We start from the raw sequence: 14208 nt of genomic DNA, 5'->3' as shown, positions 1-14208 counted from the left end.
CAACACAAGTAAAAAGACATATAAAAACAATTAAAAAGTTTTAAATTTGGAAATAAAAACAAGAGAATAACAGTAACTGTGCAGTGTAAGATATTAACCCTTAATGTGGTTTAATGAAAGGCAAACAGGAAAGTCTTCAGCTGTGATTTAAAAGAACTGAGAGTCGCAGCTGACCTGCAGTTTTCTGGGAGTTTGTTCCAGATATGTGGAGCATAAAAACTGAACGCTGCTTCTCCATGTTTAGTTTTGACTCTGGGGACAGAAAGGAGACCTGATCCCAGACCTCCTGAGAGGTCTGGATGGTTCATAACGTAGCAGCAGATCAGAGATGTATTCTGGTCCTAAAACCATTCACTGCTTTATAAACCAGCAGCAGTATCTTAAAGTCAGTTCTTTGACTGACAGGAAGTCAGTGTAAAGATCTGAGAACTGGAGTGATATGATCCACTTTCTTCTAACGGTCAGTATGAACAGGAGGAATGATTACAGCAAGAAAGACAGCTTTAATGTTCATTTGGACTCCTGACTGTTGGTTTAAGACACACATGAAAAACCGTGAACTCGTCCTTTAAGAGTGTAAAAATCCTTCGACTCAGGATGGAAGTGAATTTATTGTCGCTGCTCCTCCATCTTGAGCTCCTCGGTGAAAACCAGCGGAGAGACAAACGTTGTGTGATCGGACTTTAACTGTGTGTTTGTTTGTGTGTGTTTGTGTGTGTTTGTGATGTCAGAGTGGCGTCAGGGTCGACTGACCAGGATCATCCTGCAGGACGAAGACGTGACCACCAAGATAGAGAGCGACTGGAAGAGACTGAACACGCTGGCGCACTACCAGGTACACACACACACACACACACACACACACACACACACACACACACGTGTTTGACATTAAATTTAACCCTTTCATGCACGAATTGGCTGTGGCTCAGGAGGTAGAGCGGGTCGTCCACTAATCGGAAGATCGGCGGTTCGATTCCCGGCTCCTCCAGTCCGCATGTCGATGTGTCCTGTGCCATCAGTGTGTGAATGACTAGATCTCCTCTGATGGGCAGGTTGGGACCCCTGTACCCATTCAGCGTATGAATGTGTGTGAATCGTGGTGTAAAAGCACTTTGAGTGGTCAGAAGACTAGAAAGGCGCTACACAAGTACAATCCATTTACAGTCCACGAATTATGAAATCACAGAGTTTATTGTTTATTTTTTTACTCTTAAACAAGTGAAAAATCTTGCCAATAAGCTTTTTATAAAAAAATATTGTATTTAGAAATGTGTCCCCTGTAGTGGACATCATGCATCAACGGAGTAAAAATCAATATAGGGGAAAAAAAACATGTTTTTATATATATTATTTTATTACTAAGAGCAAATGGTATGAATACACATAGAAACATTAAATAACAACAATAGAGAGGATATTTGAAAAACATGTCCAAGGCCTTATAGACAGAATGTACCCTGTGTTGCATGACGTCCACAGATGTACAAGAAAAATATTATTAAAAACTCGATAAAAGTATTTCTAACATCTTATTTAGTTGAAAAATATATATTTTTACCTGTTTTTTTTCTCTGAGAATAAAAGTATTTAACAGATATTCCTGAGCTACCCGGTGCGTTTCCTCCACCCTCCGCCATTTTGAATTTATGATTCAATATCTCAAAATCACAGCGAGAGTCAGAAATAATACTCAGATGGAATTGTAGAGTAAACACTTTGGGGGTTCAACACCTGGTAGTTAGGACATGTTTCTACAACTTAAATGGTTCAAAATGGCTCCCAGATATCTGCACTGTAGTGGACACCATACATGAAGAGGGCATATGTGGACATAATGTACCTTATAAGGTATATCACAAAACTGAGCACACCACTGTGCAATATCACTAAAATGTTAAATGATTCAACACTGTATTATCCTACAATAATTTTAGTATTTTTAGGGTGAAGTTTAGAATATTTATCTTATTTATAATTAAAACCAAACAGGTTAGATGGAATAAATTGAAAATACAGGCTTCAACGTACAACCTCAATGCAACAAAAGCGATTACAGCTGTGACTCACAATCAAGACTAATTGCCTAAACAATAAATTATAAAAGAACCTGTGAGAACCACAACTTTCTCAATTTGTCTCAATTAACCGATAATGAAAATAGTTGCATCCCTTCACATATTTATTCCCTTCATTAAGCAGGTTCTGCTCTCAGTTTGTGTTTATTTTATTTACTTGTCTGTTTTTCAGCAGAATATCTGAACAAACTCACTCACAGATTTTAGTGAGTTTTAGTCATTTCCACCAGCGATGGAGCCTCAAACGCCTTTATTTGTCTTCCTGCCTCACACACACACACACACACACGTTCACAGTTTGATTTACCGGCAGTGTCTTCTGACTGTCCAGCTGCCAAACCCCCCAGCAGCAGACGGAGGAGCAGAGTTGATAGAAATGTTGATATTCTCAGTCGTCTTCTGCAATAACTCTGAGCTCACAGCAATAAGCTTCACATGCAGCAGCGAGCGATATGTGATCTTTTTTTTTTTTTTTTTTTCCTGCTCTGGGTTTAAGCCTGTCAGGCTGCCCTTGTGCTGTGATTGGTTGTTTTTGCCTCCGCTGCCCAACAGGATCGTTGTATTTTATCGAAGGTCCAGATGCTGATTAAAAACTTTAAAAAAAAAAAAAAAAACCTCCAGATTTTCTCTCGTTAAATGAGACATTGTGCAGCTTTCTGGTTCTTTATCAGCTCCTGCAGTGACACATGTGGAGTGTATCGAGATTGTGGACGGGATAAGAATTGACTCAGTTTGCTGGCTGAATGGATAATTAGTCAGCTGATTGATGGAGTGATTAGCTGATTGATTGATGTGTTGCTGTGTGTTGCTAGGTAACAGACGGCTCTTTGGTGGCGCTGGTCCAGAAGCAGGTTTCTGCCTACAACATCGCCAACTCCTTCACCTTCACCAGATCGCTGAGCAGATACGGTACCACACGCACACACACACACACACACACACACATTAACTCTTACCTCACCATGACAGCAGCTGATCGCTCGCTTCTTGTGTCTTCAGAGTCGTTACTTCGAACGTCCAGCAGTCCTGACAGCCTGAGATCCAGAGCTCCAATGATCACACCCGACCAGGAGACAGGTCCGACAGCGATAGTAGTATTAGTAGTAGTATTAGTAGTAGTATCGGTAGTATTGATCAGTACTAGTGTACTGTGTGTACGGCGCTGTATGAGTTTGTGTTGTGTGTTTTCAGGAACTAAACTGTGGCACCTGGTGAAGAATCACGAGCACAGCGACCAGAGAGAAGGAGACAGAGGCAGCAAGATGGTTTCTGAAATCTACCTGACGAGACTGCTGGCTACCAAGGTAACACACACACACACACACACACACACACACACACACACACATACACACACACACACAAAACTATTAGAAAATCTGTTGTGATGTTCAGAATTAATGTATTTTTGTGTGGTAAGCATTGAGTTTTGGAAGCTGTCCGATTTATTTTAGCCCAAACTGCAGTAAAGGCTGCTGTCAGTGTAACGACTACTAATGTGAGCCGATACTTAAATTGATCCCAGACATCACAACCATCAGAGCTGTCATTTTAGACTGTCCTTTATTTTGTTCCTTTTGTGTTTCTTCCTCCAAAAGAAGTGATTTTTTTTAAAAACGTACCTGCCCTTTTTTGTTCCCATCACCAGGGAACGCTGCAGAAGTTTGTGGACGACCTGTTTGAGACGGTGTTTAGCACCGCCCACCGTGGCTCCGCACTCCCATTGGCTATCAAATACATGTTTGACTTCCTGGATGAGCAGGCCGACAAAAGGCAGATCAGCGACCCGGACGTCCGACACACCTGGAAGAGCAACTGGTGAGAGAAAAATCCAAAAATACTAAAGATTTAACTCATGAGACAGATACATGGAATGACTGGAAGGTTTAATCCTGCTATCTGTGTCGGGGAGAAAGATATATATTATATATATGTTGGGAGAAATGGGTGAGAGAAGGTATTTACACACTGAGAGACCTACGCAAACATGAACTTTTTCTTCTCTTTGAACAGATGACAGAATATTTTAAATTGGACGGCAAAGACATTTGGCGATATATGCAAATTAAAAGTTGTCGTACGTGTCATAAGAAAGAACTTGGAACATCAGAATAGTAATAAAATTTTAGATTTTTTGAAGTTGCCAAGGGTTAAGAAAGAGGCTAAAAATGTTCCTAAATACAAGAAGTGATAATTGTGAGAAGCTAAGACTTGCCTGGCAAAAGATTTGGACACTGAGATAGATAAAAATCCTGGTCAAATATAGTTTCAAATATTGGAATGAACATAAGAGAAGCTTAAACTAAAGGAATATTGTGTAAAATTGTATGTAGATTCTGTTTCAGCCCCAGTAAATTAGAAAGGAAACCTTCGTCTCCTAAATGAAAAAAACATAATAAAACAGAATTTAATATAATTAATAAGAGACAGTTTCAAGTGTTCATAAATCATTGAGACTTATCCTGAGGCGATGGAAAAGCTCCCACTTTCACTGAATGGATCAATTAGTTAACTAAATCATTGTTCTATGAATAATGTGAACCAGAAGATTAGAGATATATGACACAGATAGAAATGAAATATGGGAGAATTTCCTTGTTTTTCTTATAGGGTCTTAATTATTTTCTTTTTATGTGTATTTTGTCTTTTTTTTATTGTTTTTTGAAGAGAAAGGAAATGAATCAGGTGTTAAAACAGGTACAAGAGTTTGAGGATTTAACTGTTCTTTCCTCTCTGTGTGTCCAGCCTCCCTCTCAGGTTCTGGGTTAACGTCATAAAGAATCCTCAGTTTGTGTTCGACATCCACAAGAGCAGCATCACTGACGCCTGTCTGTCGGTCGTCGCTCAGACCTTCATGGACTCCTGCTCGACGTCCGAACACCGGCTCGGAAAAGACTCTCCGTCCAACAAGCTGCTCTATGCTAAAGACATCCCCAACTACAAGAGCTGGGTGGAGAGGTAGCTAACATGCTAACCAGTTAACATACTGTAATACACAACTCCAAGAGCTGATTGTTGCTAACAAAACTACAGGAGCTTAGTGGAGACATGGCTAACCTCTTAGCTAACCTGCTAATTAGTATAAGCAGTTAATGTGATACACAACAGCAGGAGCTAAATTAAACGGTAGCTAACTGGCTAATTACTTGTTTATTCAAACAGTTTATTGAGCACACAACTATAAGAGCTAATATTAGAGGTAGTTAACATGCTAACCAGTTAACACACTGTAATACACAACTCCAAGAGCTGATTGTTGCTAACAAAATTACAGGAGCTTAGTGGAGACATGGCTAACCTCTTAGCTAACCTGCTAATTACTATAAGCAGCTAATGTGATACACAACAGCAGGAGCTAAATTAAACGGTAGCTAACTGGCTAATTACCTGTTAATTCAAGCAGTTCATTCAGCACACAACTATAAGAGCTAATATTAGAGGTAGCTAACCTTTCAGTTCCTCTTTCACTACTTATAAGACACACTGTAATCTACTCCAACAAACTACTAGTTAAAATAGCATCAAACTAAATGACTAGTAAGTCATATTAATTGTGTTATATTGCCAACTATTTCCTCCATTTTTAAGCAACAAACTTTATTCAGGCACATGGTAAATTTATGAGATAGCAGCAGCTGCACCGAAACGCCATCACTCACTCGCTGTCTTAAAGCACCTTTAAGGGTTTAATATGTCTGAAACAAACTAGATCATATCATCTGTCATCCCACTATGTTTAAAGTCAAAGTGTGTCTGCCTGGTCTAAATGTTCATGCTGGCTGGCAGGATGAGAAGCCTGCCATCATCGAGAGAGACAAGACACCTTGAATAGTACAAATCTGGATAACAGAGCACACTTTCAGAGTCTTTCCCTGAATACATTCATGATGTCGCACTTGCTTGCTCACATGAAAAGTGACAGACGTCATGTGAAGAATAAGGAAAAAAAGAGCTTATAGGCCCTCAGAGTTACAGATAATCCAACAACAACAAGAGAAGGGTGGTGAAGCTGTTACCTTACTCACTCAGTGCTAATATTAAATCCTATAATAAATCATCTTAAACAGTATTGAGGACTAATAACGTGATTTCCTGTTAGGGCAACAGCAAAAAAAGAAATTACACAATTAATATCTGAGACTCATCATTACCTGAGTCGTATAATTATCTTGTTAAATTAACCTTAAAGGAACATTAGCTTGTTGATGAAATGAGGAAGGTTTGAACGTTTACACTGTATTTGTGTGTGTCCTGCAGGTACTACAGGGATATTGCAAAGATGCCCAGCATCAGTGATCAGGACATGGACGCCTACCTGGTGGAACAGTCCCGTCTCCATGGCAACGAGTTTAACACACTGAGTGCACTCAGTGAGCTCTACTTCTATATCAACAAGTACAAGGAAGAGGTGAGGGGGGTTTTATGACATCACAGCTGTTTGCTTTTGGGTTTGACACTGGCGCATTGTAGATAGTTGCTGCAGAAGCCTTTCATGCCCTCGTCTTCAGCTCATTCATTGATCTGGAGTCCTGCTCCATCATCTCACCTGACGCTCTATAGCAGGGTAGTGGGTTCTTTTATATGGGCTTTTTTTGCCCTCATGAAATATGTTTCAGGGGCTTTTTGGATCATTTTTAGGGCAATATTATAAAATAATGGGAAATGTCTTAGTTCTATGTTGCATGACAGACCAATATTCAATGATTCTTATTAAAAAAATTGAAGGGAGCAGCTGAACTTATAATGCAACAACATTTAATGGATAAAAACACTCACACAGTTATAATCTCTAACTGGGATTATAACTGGGATCTAGTGAGTGTTTTTACCCATTTAAAGCATATTTTGTTTTCAAAGGCATAAACAATAAACACAACGTTACGTAACAACATCACAGTTCAACATCACTTTGAATACAGAGCAAAAGTTTAACTGTCTGTTTTACGAGGGCATTTAAAAACCCCGTCATTCCAATTCCAAGGGCAATTTTATATTTTTTAAGGGCATTTTGCCCAGAGGCCCCATTAATTTCTGACTCTGCTCTATAGCCAGAGAGATACCAATGACTTCAGACAGCCTGCAGTCAGCACAGAGGGAAAATACAGCACAAACAGAGGTTATTTTAAAATGTGTATAATGGTAGTTTGGATCAGTTTTTCTGTGAGATCATTCAAATGGATGTACTGCCATCAGTTGGTCCATCCAACACCTTGGTCCAAATCAAGATTTCTGTTCAGCCAGGTGAAGCAAGGTAGTCAGGGAATCCCTTTCCCTAGCAACATCCTTCAGCTCCTTCTGCGGGATCCCAACGCGTTCCCAGGCCAGATGGGATATACAATCTCCAGTATGTTCTGGGTCCTCCATGGGGTCTCCCCTTAGTTGAACCTGCCTGGAGGACCTCCACAGGGAGGCAGCCTGATCAGTAAACTGAATATCTTTAGGTTGTGAAATGTTGGTCAGGAAAAAACAAGTTGTTGAGGACGTCACCTTGGGCTTTGGGAAACAGCGATGTCAGAAAACATGTTTCACTGTTTTCTGACATTTTATAGACGAAACAACTCATCAGTTAATAGAGAGAATAACTAACAGATTAATTGATAATGAAAATAATCATTGGTTGCAGCCTTAGCTGACACTCATCCACCAAGACATTTCACAGAAAAACCACAAATGTCAACCTTAATGATGGTGGTAGATGAAAAGTTAGAGGATAACCAAAGTCATTCGGATACTTAGTGTAGGGAACCATGAATGTCTGTACAAAATGTCATTGCAATCCACTCTCAGTATTTGTCAAGACATTTCCATCCTAAGAGCCATGGGTCAGGGTCTGGTATCTAAAAATGCCGAACTCTAATGAGCACATGACCTTCACAGTTCCGGAGCACATTCATGACTCCCAGAGGCCTGTCCTCAGGACAAACATATAAAACAGGCTTGTTTTAATCAAGTGTATTCTTTCATTTTAAAACTGTAGTAAAATAGACAGCAGGAGCTGACTGAACTACATTTTCCACTGTTTATTATGGAATAAAGTGAAATTATGCCATTGTTTATCTGTAATTATGCACATCGTTACATACATCTGTCCCATGTTTCTGCAGATCCTCACGGCGTTGGACCGGGACGGGTACTGTCGCAAACACAAACTGAGGCACAAACTGGAGCAAGCCATCAACCTGATGTCTGGAAGCAGCTGAGAGGAGGAGCAGAACGGATGGACTGATGGACTGATAGATGGATGGGGGGGATGGGAAGAAGAATGGGGGAGGGGGAAGTGAGGGCATTTTGTTTTTCTGAACTGTTGAACAGTCAGCCGAACTGCTCCGTGTTGGACCGAACTGACAGCCACAGCTCCGGCCCTTTAGCAATCAATCTATCAGTCATTTATTTGTCAATTGATTGATTGATTGACTTGAAGACTGACTAACCGGCTGGCTGGGACCCCAACTACCTCCGTTTGGTGGGTTTTGGGGCAGAAAATCAGTTTCCAAACCGATTTGGATACATTTACAACGTGACTTCAAACTGGAAAGGAGTCATTTTGGGGCAAAAAACAAACCTTCTCGATGCATCTGTCGGTTTGGATTTGGATTTAAATTCACTAAGCAGGGATCAAAACGAGGGGGACATGGCTGTGGAAAGATCTGGAAACTAGGCTTTGTGTTAGAAGACTGAGTCAGGTTTCACCAAACAATAGATGTTGCGTGAGGACTAATCAACCTGACCTCAGGATTCTCAGCCTGGTTTGGATCTTACTAGACGCTAGGTTGAAGAGCTAAAGGTCAAGTCAAGTGTTTGTCAAAGCGACAGACTTCACCTGGAAATGCTTCTTCTGGTCTAAAGGATCAAGAACTTTAGCTGATGATCAGGTGGTCACGTTAAAATCACAACCAGATGTGACCTTACCTTAAAAGCCTCATTTTAGTCTGGATGAATCTGGGCTTAATATCAAAAGGTCACGTCAAGGCTTAGGGAAGAAGTTTGAAGCCTCTTCAATGATGTCGTCACTTTGGACTGTTTGTCCTCCTCTTGAAATTTTTTGCCTTGTCTGGAAGGGTGCGGATTCACCATCGGAAGTTCAGGTCAAGATTTAAAGAAGGAAGCGTCAAAGTCCTCGTTTGGAATATCTGACCCAAACTTGAACTTGTTTGCAAATGATTCAGAAGGTTTAAAGCTTTAACGAAGGAGAAGGAAGCAAATAAACTGATGCCCAAATAAACGGACAACTTAATTTGACCTTGAAATCAGTCCTCAGTCTGGAAAGATGTTGAATTCATCCTCGGAAGAAAGGAAGGAAGGAAAAAAAGAAGTGATTCTTTGAGACAATTTGACTTGACCTTGGACTGTTCAGCTAAGCCTCGTCTTGATCTAGAAGTTTCTAAGTTGCTGTTGAAATAACCACTCGATGTTTTTCTCTGGACAATCACTCTCTACCACAGCACACTGAGCCCGATGCCTACCGACCGACCAGTACCTGTGTCCATGAACCTGTCCTCTCGTCCCTCCATCCTCTTTTCCTTTCCTTCCATCCTCAACTCATCAGAATTTCACCTCCTACGTCTTTACCCGTTCCTTCATTTCATCTCCTCCTCTATCCTCCCCTTTCCCTTCAATCCTCCCTTATTTCCTCTTAAGCCCCATTTTTTTTCTCCCCTTCCCCCTCCACCCTGCTCTGTCATTGGTCAGTCATGCTGGCCGCTGGCCCTCCTATTGGCCAGGAAGACTCTTTAGTAATGTACTGCCCGACCAATCAAGACTGTGGAATTCGCCAGAATTGTGAATAATTAAGTAGAAATTAATAGAAACGAATACAGAATTACGTTTTGAATACATTCCAGCACAGGCACACAGACAAGGTCTGTAAATAAGCAGGTTGACTGGCAATTTGTTGCGGAAGTTTAAGGAACTTCTGAAAGTGGACTGACCGGCATTTTTCAGGACCAGACAAACCCGGAATCGGGTTCTGGATTCAGCACCAGTCGGTAAACTCTGGTTGGTGCAGATGGCTTTATCGTCGGACCTTGCACATACACCCACATACAGCCATGCTTTACAGCGCCATGCTAACCGTGCCCAGGGGAAAATACTGTGCAGAGCTACAAGCCCAGTGCCATGTAAAGACCGGACCGGATCACGTCAGAACTGGACCGGCCTTGGACCAAACCCGGATCAAAAACAACCCGGAATGGATTTTAACCGGACCGGACTCAAGAACTCTTAAGACTTGTGGCCATAATTGTAAACAACAAAAAAAGAAAGATAATAATAATAATGATGATAAAGTATAAAAGTTAAAAAAGAATACAAAAAGAAAGTAAAAAAAAGAAATATTGAAATGTTAACATGTAATAAGAACTTTGTGGATTTGACAGTATGGATTTTAAGGAGCTGAACTTGTATAAAGCTGAACGTTATGCTACATCAGAGTCTGGAGAAAGAGAGGGAGCCAGGAACCGGAGTGACGGTTCAGACTGAGACTAAACCAACACCATCCTCACACCGTCACACCAGACCGGACTGAACTGGATCGAACCGGATTTAACCGGACTGAATGAGTCTGTTCTGGTTCAAACCTGAACGAGCTGAATGTCAGCTCTGTATGTCGAGGAGGGAGGAAAAACAAACGGGATGTTGAAGAGAAGAGGACTGAAGTGTGTTGGAGGAGGTTTGGGGGGTGTTTTGGGGGGATTAGTTGTTGCATGTCTAGCTATGGATGGAGCTTTGTTTTTATGAGCTTTTGTTGTGCTCTCGCTCCATCTTAAAGATGAATGAGTGTGCTTTCACTCTGCCAGTTCAGTCTGAATCCTGCAGCTAACAACTGGGTGCACATTTCTAATACTGAACCACCTGGATGGTCCAACCTGCCGACATCTGTACCTGAGTTCAGACCAACTGTAAGTCAAGTCAAGACGCTGAGCTGGTGTGAAAACGCTCTAATTCTCTATATAAATGATGGCTAAATGCAGGACTTGTTAACATGGCAACGCTGCACACCTCACTCCCCCACACACCTTTATTCTGTGGTAGAACATTTTCACTTTTCACAACTGCACATATATATATATAAAATACGTTTATGTGTAACATTGTCGAAATTTGATCTTTTGAAAACAGTTTCTGCTGATCACGTTAGCACGATTGGTCGCCATAAGTGGGATCGACTGCGCAATGATAACATTACTAAACTGTGATCGATTATCTGTCTGCAGGTTGAATTTCATCCAGATAAAGTGAAACCAATGGCTGCCTGTAAGGAAGGAAATCTTAAAACTGATGGATGATTTTTACGTTCGGCAGAAATATTTCATTGGGGATCACATGGTAGAAAAAAAATAATGGATGTGAAAAATCTGTGCACAAGTTGGCAAACCGTGCAAGATTGAAGTTATTCAGGTAAACGGCAATAACAGAATAAACACGTGTCCAAACCTGATTGTTTGAGTTATCACAGACTGCAGTGTCACTATATTGTTAACACAGAAACTCTAAAACTAATTTCAAGGCAGCAGCAGTTTAAAAATTAGAATCTGTTGGAAACTTAATCTTTAAAACGTTAGTTTAACAATCAGTGGGCACGATTTGCTAATTAGTACGTCCAGATTTACATATCTGCTATCATATGACGTCAGTGGAAAATAGAAACTAAAAGACACTTTGAGATCTTTGAGGTGATGGAGAAAGAAAGGTGTGTCGTCTGAAAATGTTCTACCACAGCTGAAGCGTCTCTCTGCTGGCTCTCTGCAATGCCATAAAGCTACAAAGCACCTTTTTTTCTTTCTTGCTGTTGTTTCACTGTCGTTTAAATCTTTGGGGCCAAAAGGACCCGAGTGAGGAGGAAGAGGAGGAGGAGGAGGAGGGAGAGAGGGTCCTGATATAAGACTGCCTTTTAGATGATTAATTATAGAACAGGGAGGGAAGCCACTACCATACCAATACCACTGTTCATCCAGCCTGCGTGTGTGTGTGTGTGTGTGTGTGTGTGTGTGTGTGTGTGTGTGTGTGTGTGTGTGTGTGTGTGTGTGTGTGTGTGTGTGTTTTCCTGCTGCTGCAGTGGAAACTCAACCGTTAAATCACTGATCGTATCTGCAGCTCAATTAAAAATCTTTTTCTTTAACAGTCGCTCCGTTTAAAATCGCACGATCGGTATCTTCAATCGACGCGTTTGAAATCTCGGATCGGATCTCGTTTTTAGAAAAAAAAAATTAAAAATCTCAGATCGCTTTTTAAACTCGAAGTCGACAGACGTGATAAATCGAGGAAAAAATTCAGCGCGTCGTCTTTAATTGTGTTCCTTGTCGCCATTTTGATTGGGATTTACCTTTTTTTGTCGGAGTGATGAAATGGGAGTTTAGAGGAGTTCCTGTCAGCATGCAGAGGAGGAGGAGGAAGAGGAGGAGGAAGAGGAGGTGATTGTTTCTGCATGCAAAGAGGAGGAGCAATGAGCGGATGCTGAGGGGAGACTGTAAAGGAGGGAATCGCCTCTGCATGCTGAAAAATGAGGAGAAATGACTGTTGGATTGTGAGAGAGAGGAGGATGTAGAGGAGGTTCTCTCGTACAGAAAAGGTGAAGAAGAGTAAAACCTGGTGTTCTTCAAATACAGAGCAGAGAAAAAAAAAATGTTAGAAAAGAACACAGGAGGGAGCAGGATGAAAAGAGGAGGTCAGATTCTCTTTTTGCATGCTAAAGTGTGAGGAAGAAGGGAGAGGAGGAGGAGGAAGGAGACGCTGTTAGAATACTGAGAGCAGGAGTGGAAGAGGAGAGAGGGAGAATACTGATCAGGGAGAAAGAGACGGAGGCAACGTCATTCATCAAACCGGCCGAGGAAGGAAAGGTCTCTGAGACGAGGAGAAAACCGCGAGTACAGAACGAAACCGAACGTTTCACTCAGCGTCTCGTAATATTCATTACAGGAAGGAAATGTTCTCATACAGTGGAGAAGAAGTAACAGAAGAGCATCAGACTTCCATCAAAAAAATACCGACACACTCGTAACGTTGTTCCCAGTTCGTCTCTAATCGGTTTTAATCAGTAGACGCTACAGAAGAAGATCCAGCTTCATCAAGAGCTGAAAGCTGACATCAACAGACGGCACGAGTCTTACAAAAGCATAAAACATCCTGAAACGTTTACCTGAAAGTACGTCTGAATGATAACATCAGGAGCAAAGACGAGGACGGATTCAGTCAATAAAGTTTAGTTTCTCCGTCTCAAACCAAAATGAATCGTTGGTTTCATTTAATTTCAACCAACATCTTTCTCGTAGTTTATTTAACCAATTAGTTTTTGTGCCTAAACTGAACTTTAACCATAGAAGAAAACACTCAGAATGGTCGTTCTGGACAGCAGAGACGTACCTGACGACTCTTTTTGTCTTTTAGTTTGAAGGATCATCAGGCTCTGATAAAAGTATTGTTTCGGTATCAGAACTGAAGCTCAAGTATTATATTGGTTCTGGTATAGAAACATCGCTGCAGTATTCTTTTTTAATACATTTTTAAACTTTCTCCCTGTAATGGATTTTTTTTTAAATTTCATGAGCGAGTGAAACGTTGGGTTTTCTCATCATCTCAGACTAATAGAGACCTTGGGTGCACTGAGAAAGAAAAAGAGGGAAGAAGGAGGACAAAATAGACGGAGGCGGAGAGGAAAAAGAAAATTGAAACCTTAATAATACAGTTTATATTCGGCCGGGACAAATCGACGTCTGGATGGTTTTCCACTGTGGTAGCGAGCTGTGTGTGTGTGTGTGTGTGTTTGTGTGTGTGTGTGTGTGTGTTTGTGTGTGTGTGTGTGTGTGTGTGTGTGTGTGTGTGTGTGTGTTTGTGTGTGTGTTTTTCAGGCTTGTATCCACTCACACACACGTACTAACATCCATATCATCCTTCAAACACAAACACACACACACACACACACACACAGCTAGGAGGAGGTATCAGAGACTGAAGAGGCCGGTGGGAGGGCCAGGTCTAATTCCTGGAAGAGTCACAAAACAAATAGGAACTGGACTAATACCTCGTTTTTTTAGCTGCGGTGTCCATCCGTCTGTACACACACAAACACACACACACACACACACACACACACACACACACACACGCATACATGGACGGCTCAGAGTTTTTCTGG

The 14208-nt window shown here is 41.2% G+C and overlaps 1 protein-coding gene across 1 annotated transcript in view; it reads left to right on the top strand.

Annotated features, from left to right (window-relative positions):
- Positions 1–13887, top strand: part of plxna3 (plexin A3) — a 60930-nt gene extending 47043 nt beyond the window's left edge. The window contains exons 25-32 of the mRNA XM_042408799.1: positions 732–835; positions 2891–2987; positions 3078–3155; positions 3270–3382; positions 3727–3896; positions 4824–5036; positions 6336–6486; positions 8183–13887. Coding sequence (XP_042264733.1) covers positions 732–835; positions 2891–2987; positions 3078–3155; positions 3270–3382; positions 3727–3896; positions 4824–5036; positions 6336–6486; positions 8183–8278 — 1022 coding nt within the window. The 3' untranslated portion in view covers positions 8279–13887. The remainder of the gene's footprint in view (positions 1–731; positions 836–2890; positions 2988–3077; positions 3156–3269; positions 3383–3726; positions 3897–4823; positions 5037–6335; positions 6487–8182) is intronic.
- Positions 13888–14208: the final 321 nt, after the last annotated feature.

The sequence above is a fragment of the Thunnus maccoyii genome, chromosome 4 (genome assembly GCF_910596095.1).
Source record: "Thunnus maccoyii chromosome 4, fThuMac1.1, whole genome shotgun sequence".
Lineage (NCBI taxonomy): Eukaryota > Metazoa > Chordata > Actinopteri > Scombriformes > Scombridae > Thunnus > Thunnus maccoyii.
This window is presented reverse-complemented; position numbering and strand designations above follow the sequence as displayed.